General features: G+C 41.5%; 1 protein-coding gene across 1 annotated transcript; it reads left to right on the top strand.

Annotated features, from left to right (window-relative positions):
• Positions 1-6,680: 6,680 nt before the first annotated feature.
• On the top strand, positions 6,681-7,737 carry LOC118549500 (olfactory receptor 6C4-like). Its single transcript, XM_078076912.1, is given in 3 exon segments — positions 6,681-6,748; positions 6,791-6,995; positions 6,997-7,737. Coding segments are annotated over 3 exon segments (1,014 nt in total).
• The last annotated feature ends 859 nt before the right edge of the window (positions 7,738-8,596 follow it).

Below are 8,596 nucleotides of genomic sequence, written 5' to 3'. Positions count from 1 at the left end.
ACCCCTCCCCCCTCCCCTCTAAAACCCTGTTTGTTTCTCAGAGTCCATAGTCTCTCATGGTTCATCTCTCCCTCCAATTCTCCCCCCTTCATTTTTCCCTTCCTTCTCCTAATGTCCTCCATGCTATTCCTTATGTTCCACAAATAAGCGAAACCATATGATAATTGACTTTCTCTGCTTGACTTATTTCACTTAGCATAATCTCCTCCAGTCCCAACCATGTTGATGTAAAAGTTGGGTATTCATCCTTTCTGATGGCTGAGTAATATTCCATTGTATATATGGACCACATCTTCTTTATCCGTTCATCTGTTGAAGGGCATCTCGGCTCTTTCCACAGTTTGGCTGTTGCGGACATTGCTGCTATGAACATTGGGGTGCATATGGCCGTTCTTTTCACTACATCTGTGTCTTTGGAGTAAATACCCAGGAGTGCAATTGCTGGGTCATAGGGTAGCTCTATTTTTAAATTTTTGAGGAACCTCCACCCTGTTTTCCAAAGTGGCTGTACCAACTTGCATTCCCACCAACAGTGTAAGAGGGTTCCCCTTTCTCCACAACCTCTCCAACATTCGTTGTTTCTTTCCCTGTCCGTTTTTGCCATTCTAACTGGTGTAAGGTGGTATCTCAGTGTGGTTTTGATTTGGATTTCCCTGATGGCTAATGATGATGAACATTTTTTCATGTGTCTGTTAGCCATTTGTATGTCTTCTTCAGAGAAGTGTCTGTTCATCTCTTCTGCCCACTTTTTGACTTGATTATTTGTTTTTTGGGTGTTGAGTTTGAGAAGTTCTTTATAGATCTTGGATACCAGCCCTTTATCTGTAGTGTCATTTGCAAATATCTTCTCCCATTCTGTGGGTTGCCTCTTTGTTTTGTTGACTGTTTCCTTTGCTGTGTAGAAGCTTTTTATCTTGATGAAGTCCCAAAAGTTCATTTTTGCTTTTGTTTCACTAGCTTTTGGAGATGTGTCTTGAAAGAAATTGCTGTGGCCGATGTCAAAGAGGTTACTGCCCATGTTCTCCTCTAGGATTTTGATGGATTCCTGTCTCACATTGAGGTCTTTCATCCACTTTGAGTTTATCTTTGTGAATGGTGTTAGAGAATGGTCGAGTTTCATTCTTTTGCATGTGGCTGTCCAATTTTCCCAGCACCATTTATTGAAGAGACTGTCTTTTTTCCATTGCATGTTTTTTCCTGCTTTGTCAAAGATTATTTGACCATAGAGTTGAGGGTCCGTATCTGGGTTCTCTATTCTGTTCCATTGGTCTACGTGTCTGTTTTTGTGCCAGTACCATGCTGTCTTGGTGATCACAGCTTTGTAATATAGCTTGAAATCGGGCAACGTGATGCCCCCAGCTTTGTTTTTCTTTTTCAGCATCTCCTTGGCGATTTGGGGTCTTTTCTGATTCCATACAAATTTTAGGATTGTTTGTTCCAGCACTTTGAAAAATGTCATTGGAATTTTGATTGGGATGGCATTGAAGGTATAGATTGCTCTGGGTAGCATAGACATTTTAACAGTATTTATTCTTCTGATCCATGAGCATGGAATATTTTTCCATCTTTTTGTGTCTTCTTCTTCAATTTCTTTCATGAGTGTTTTGTAGTTCCTAGAGTATAGATCCTTTACCTCTTTGGTTAGGTTTATTCCGAGGTATCTTATGGTTTTGGTGCTATTGTAAATGGAATCGTTTCTCTAATTTCTCTTTCTACAGTTGCGTTGTTAGTGTATAAGAAAGCAACGGATTTCTGTGCATTGATTTTGTATCCTGCCACATTACTGAATTGCTGGATGAGTTCTAGTAATTTGGGGTGGAGTCTTTTGGGTTTTCCACATAAAGTATAATGTCATCTGTGAAAAGAGAGAGTTTGACTTCTTCTTTGCCAATTTGCATACCTTTTATTTCTTTTTGTTGTCTGATTGCTGTTGCTAGGACTTCTAGTACTATGTTGAACAACAGTGGTGAGAGTGGGCACCCTTGACATGTTCCTGATCTTAAGGGAAAGGCTCTCAGCTTTTCCCCATTAAGGATGATATTCACTGTGGGTTTTTCATAGATGGATTTTATGAGCTTGAGGAATGTTCCCTCTATCCCTATACTCTGGAGAGTTTTAATCAGGAAAGGATGTTGTATTTTGTCAAATGCTTTTTCTGCATCAATTGAGAGGACCATATGGTTCTTCTCCCTCCTCTTATTAATGTGTTCTATCACATTGATTGATTTGCGAATGTTGAACCACCCTTGCATCCCAGGGATAAATCCCACTTGGTCGTGGTGGATGATCCTTTTAATGTATTGTTGGATCCTTTTAGCTAGGATTTTGTTGAGGATTTTGGAATCCATATTCATCAGGGATATCGGTCTGAAAGTCTCCTTTTTGATGGGGTCTTTGCCTGGGTTGGGGATTAAGGTCATGCTGGCCTCATAGAATGAGTTTGGAAGTTTTCCTTCTGTTTCTATTTTTTGAAACAGCTTCAGTAGAATAGGTATTATTTCTTCTTTGAATGTTTGGTAGAATTCCCCAGGGAATCCATCAGGCCCTGGACTCTTGTTTTTTGGGAGGTTTTTGATCACTGCTTCAATCTCGTTACTGGTTATTGGCCTATTCAGGTTGTCAATTTCTTCCTGTTTCAGTCTTGGCAGCTTATAGGTTTCCAGGAAGGCCTCCATTTCATCCAGATTGCTCAGTTTATTGGCATATAGTTGTTGGTAATAATTTCTAATAATTGTTTCTATTTCCTTGGTGTTAGTCGTGATCTCTCCCCTTTCATTCATAATTTTATTAATTAGGGTCCTTTCTCTTTTCTTTTGGATAAGTCTGGTCAGTGGTTTATCGATCTTATTAATTCTTTCAAAGAACCAACTTCTAGTTTCGTTGATCTGATCTACTGTGTTTCTGATTTCTAATTCATTGATTTCTGCTCTAATTTTAATTATTTCTCTTCTAATGTGTGGCTTAGGCGTCATTTGTTGCTTTTTCTCTAGTTCTTTAAGGTGTAGAGTTAGTTGGTGAATTCGGGATTTTTCTATTTTTTTGAGTGAGGCTTGGATGGCTATGTATTTCCCCCTTAGGACCGCCTTTGCAGTATCCCATAGGTTTTGGACCGATGTGTTTTCGTTCTCATTGATTTCCATGAATTGTTTAAGTTCTTCTTTGATTTCTTGGTTGACCCAAACATTCTTGAGCAGAGTGGTCTTTAGCTTCCAAGTGTTTGAATTCCTTCCAAATTTTTTCTTGTGATTGAGTTCCAGTTTTAGAGCATTGTGGTCTGAGAATATGCAGGGAATAATCTCAATGTTTTGGTATCGTTTGAGACCTGATTTGTGACCCAGTAGATGGTCTATTCTGGAGAAAGTTCCTTGTGCACTCGAGAAGAATGAGTATTCTGTTGTTTTAGGGTGGAATGTTCTGTAAATATCTATGAGGTCCATCAGGTCCAATGTATCATTCAAAGCTCTTGTTTCCTTGTTGATTTTCTGCTTAGATGATCTGTCTGTTGCTGAGACTGGAGTCTTGAGGTCTCCTACAATTAACGTATCGTTATCAATATGACTCTTTATTTTGGTTAACAGTTGCCTTATGTAGATGGCTGCTCCCATGTTTGGGGCATAGATATTTACAATTGTTAGATCTTCTTGTTGGATAGACCCTTAAAGAATGATATAGTGTCTTTCTGTGTCTCCTATTACAGACTTTGGTTTAAAATCTAATTTGTCTGATATAAGAATTGCTACCCCAGCTTTCTTTTGAGGTCCGCTGGCATGGAAGATAGATCTCCATCCCTTCACTTTCAGCCTGGATGTCTCTTTAGGTTCAAAATGAATCTCTTGTAGACAGCATATGGATGGGTCCTGTCTTTTTATCCAATCTGCAACCCTGTGTCATTTTATGGGAGCGTTTAGGCCGTTCACGTTGAGAGTGATTATTGAAAGATATGAATTAATTGTCATCATGTTGCCTGTGAAGACGTTGTTTTTATAGATTGTCCCTGTAAATTTCTGTTGTAGATCACTCTTGGGGTCTTTCTCCTTTTATAGAACCCCCCTTAATATTTCTTGCAGGGCCGGCTTAGTGGTCACATATTCTTTCAACTTCTGCCGGTCGTGGAAGCTCTGCATCTCTCCATCCATTCTAAATGAAAGCCTTGCCGGATAAAGTATTCTTGGCTGCATGTTCTTCTCATTTAGTACCCTGAATATGTCTTGCCAGGCCTTTCTGGCTTGCCGGGTCTCTGTGGATAGGTCTGATGTTATTCTGATGTTCCTCCCTCTGTACGTAAGGAATCTCTTCCCTCTAACTGCCCTTAAGATGGTTTCCTTGGTTCTAAGATTTGCAAGTTTTACTATTACATGCTGGGGTGTTGGCCTGTTTTCCTTGATCTTAGGAGGGGTCCTCTCTGCCTCTAGGACTCGAATGTTTGTTTCATTCCCCAGATTAGGGAAGTTCTCAGCTACGATTTGCTCAAATACATCCTCTAGTCCTCTCTCTCTCTCCACTCCCTCCGGGATTCCAATTATTCTGACATTGGAATGCCTCGTGGTGTCACTTATTTCTCTGATTCTATTTTCATGGATTCTGAGTTGTTTTTCCCTGGCCTCCTCTTTTCCCTTTTTATCTATTATATTGTCTTCCAGGTCGCTTATTCATCCTCTGCCTCACTTACCCTAGCTGTTAGATTATCTAGATTGGATTGGATCTCATTGATAGCATTTTTAAGTTCTGCCAATTCAGCTTTTATTTCTGCCCTTAGAGACTCTATGTTGCCATTAATTGATTTCTCCATTCTAGCCATTGTCTTCACAATTGCTAGCCTGAATTCCATCTCCGATATCTTGGTTATATCTGCATCCATTTGTAAATCTGCAGCATAAGTCATAATCTCTGAGTCTTTTCTGTTTTGGGGGCTCTTCCTCCTAGTCATTCTGTTGATGGGTGTTTGAGGGAATGTATAGAGTCCAAATTATTGACCAGAACCCAAGCAAGATGCACCTGTTTTCTTGGGACCTTAGGGTTGCTGGCCTCTTGTTTTCCCAGCCTGTCTTCTGCGGGAGGGGCCTGCCGCGCTGTTACTCAGGCAACCCTGTTTGGGCGGAGTTGCCCTGCGCCCCTGTGATGGGGGATGGGCTCAGCGGGAATCAGTCTTTGGGGCTTTTGTTCTCTGGCGCCTTTCCCTGGCGACTTTCCACGTCTCTTCCGCGAGTCAGAGCAGAAGAGACCGTTTCCAACCCTCTGCCTCAGAGCAGAGAGATCGCAGTCTGTTCTTCAGTGAGCTCTCCAGACCACACCATCTCCGTTTCTGTCCGTGCTGCTATAAACTGCGGTGTCCTGGGTTGTGCGCCCCTCCGCAGCACTCCCAGTCCTGCCTCCAGGTCGGGGTACGTCTCTGCCCTTTGTGCTTCTAAAACCGCCAGCTGCTCCCAGTTCCTGCGCATGCGACTCTGCCACTGGGGGTTTCCACCCCGGGGGGTTGCAGTTCACCGGCGCGACCCCGGTGCACTGGGTTTCCATCTCGGAGGCTGCAGTTCACGTGCACGCGACCGTAGCTCCGGGTTTCTGTCTGGGGGGGCTGCGGTTCGTGTGCGCGCGACCCCGCCGGTCTGGTTTTCCACCCCGGGGGCTGCCCTAAAGTTCTTTCCCGATGCTACCGGTGCGAGTCTGCGCCGCATCCGCAGCGCGCGAGGCTGTCACTCACCGGCAGTGTAGGATCCCCAAGTCAAGGAACGCTCCCGCTGCCGTTTATCCTCCGATATCTGCCCACAGAATCATAGCTCTCTGCTTCGTACCTCAAAACCAACTGCCTGCGATATTCTGTTTGTAGAGATCCAGATCTTCTTACATCTCAGGCTGGTTTCATGGGTGCTCAGAGTGGTCTGGTAGATATCCAGCTCAATTCCGGGGACCAGTTGAAATAGGGTCCCGTACTCCTCTGCCATCTTTCCCCCTCCCAGGATTTTTTCTCTTGTCAATAGACTGTAGAAAAATAACTAACACTGTTAAAATTACATTATTTTTTATGAAAACTCATAGCACATGCACAGTTCTTTTTTATCATTTAACATAAATATATTCATAGATAAAAATTTATTTTTACTTAATAAAGTGCAAAAATTAGACATAAAATATAATGTTTAAAATAGAAAAATCCAGTCATCATGCCTACACTATTTTATTTTTTATTAATTTTTTCCCTTTCTTAAAAAATTTTTTTAATTAGGGGCACCTGGGTGGCTCAGTCGTTAAGCGTCTGCCTTCGGCTCAGGTCATGATCCCGGGGTCCTGGGATCGAGCCCCGCATCGGGCTCCCTGCTCAGCAGGGATCCTGCTTCTCCGTCTCGCTCTGCCTCTCCCATACGCTTGTTCTCTCTCTCAATAAAATCTTAAAAAAAAAAAAAAAAATTTTTTTTTAATTAAAGTATAGTCAACACAATGTTACATTAGTTTCAGGTTTACAATATAGTGATTCAACAACTCTATATGTTATGCTATGTTCACCACAAGTGTAGCAACTGTCAACATACAACACTATTACAATACCATTGATTGTATTTCCTATGCTATAGCTTTCATCCCTGTGACTTATTCATTCCGTAACTGGAAGCCTGTACCTCCCACTCCACCCATTTGCCTACACTGTTTTATGTGTTTAATAAAATAAAGTTCTTCATTCTTCAGTCATGATACTCTACAACATAGCTCATAGAATTGAAGACATGGAAAAGTCAGGGATGGAGGATGCAAGAAAGTAGACAGAAGTTCAGGAATTCACCCTGGAGGGGTTTCCTAGTGTCCAGCACCTTGGAAAGGTTCTCTTCCTGGTGCATCTGCTGGCGTACCTGGCCTCCATCATGGGAAACATACTCATAATCACCATTACCTGGGCTGACCATCACCTCCAGACACCCATGTACTTCTTCCTCAGCAGTTTCTCCTTTTTTGAATGCTGTTTTATAACCACTGTTATTCCTAAATTGCTGGCCATCTTTCTGTTAGGGAGACAGTCAATTTTCCTTTGCTGCCTGCTTCACACAAGCCTTTGTCTTTCTTTTCCTGGGAACAACTGTTTTCTTCCTTATGGCTGTATTATCCATAGATCGGTACTTGGCCATTTGCAAACCTCTGTATTACCCAACCATCATGAACCCAAGGATGTGTTTTCTTCTAGTCACTACCTGTTTAGCTTTGGGATTCGTCCTCGTGGTGGTTCCAGTTATAATGCTTTCCCAGTCATCCTTCTGTGGCCCCCATGTCATCCCTCACTTCTGTGATTTTGGGCCCCTGATTCATCTCTCTTGTTCTGATACCAGATCTACTGAAATGTTGGCCTTTGTCCTTGCCTTGTTTATCCTTTTGACATCCCTTATCATAACCATCACTGCCTACAGCAACATAATAGTCACAATCATGCGACTACCATCAGCCAGGGAGCAACAGAAAGCTTTCTCTACCTGTTCATCTCACCTCATGGTCCTCTCTCTGATGTATGGCAGCTGTGTCTTTATATATGTGAAACCAAAGCAAACGAACAGGCTGGACTCCAACAGGGAGGCTGCCCTTGTGAACACAGTGGTGACCCCACTGCTCAACCCTATCATCTATACACTACGGAACAAGCATGTCCACCAGGCTCTGAGGGATGCTTTGTGCAGAAATAGATCAGGAGACTGTCAGAGGGAGAATGCCCCTTCTACATCTAATTCACTCTCCCTCCTATTTCTGGAATCTTCTATATAGACTTGCAAATGTGTTTTTAGAGGTTCTGCTTGTTTATTCTTAGAATAGGGCCAATTTATCTTATAATCCAATATACTCCACTACTTGAAAGCTCTAACATTCTTCTTTATATTGAGATGAAATTATCTTCCTGGATTTGTTCACTAGTTTTAGCTCAATAGGATTCAACAAATTTTAATGAACAGCCTCATATACATGATTCTGTTTGATGCATGTGGAATCTCAAAGTAGGAAAGGTCTGTTTTCAAGTATCTACTTGTGGTAAGTGCATGGGGATGAAAAGTGAAATTCACAAGAATTAAGAATATCAAACTGGTTCAAGGATAGATGCAACATGGTCGCTATTGATTTTTGAAGGACACATATATACATAACTGTCATGATATTAATAACATTACTTGAAATGACTCAATGCAATTGTTTTCAATGGTGCATAGTTTTTATATAAATAGAATATAAATCTTTATAATTCTAGTTCTCACTGTAATGAAGACACATAAGTGTCTCTAATTGAAATCAAAAGTTCCCATTGGTTTTACTGGTTTGCCAGGTTGATTTCAGTAGTAAAGACCTGATGATGAGTACCACAGGAAAGGAAGCATTAGAAGTTCTGGAACAAGGAATTAAGTAGTTAAGATTGTCTCCCTACTACAGGAAATTTAAAGGAACTGGAATGAATCTAATCAGAGGTAGAAAAGAGTCTAATGGTGACTGTAGAGTTTTTCCAAATAAATCTATAAACAAGTATATTTGTAGAACGAGAGGTTTGATGTGATAATCTCTGGGTGTCCATTGTTAGTACTAGTGTGAAATGACTGTTGCTACCAAACATGACATGGAGACACACTGTAATAGAAAT

This window comes from Halichoerus grypus, chromosome 7, assembly GCF_964656455.1.
Source record: "Halichoerus grypus chromosome 7, mHalGry1.hap1.1, whole genome shotgun sequence".
Classification (NCBI taxonomy): domain Eukaryota; kingdom Metazoa; phylum Chordata; class Mammalia; order Carnivora; family Phocidae; genus Halichoerus; species Halichoerus grypus.
The sequence above is the reverse complement of the archived record's forward strand: the minus strand, read 5'-3'. Positions and strand labels throughout refer to the sequence as shown.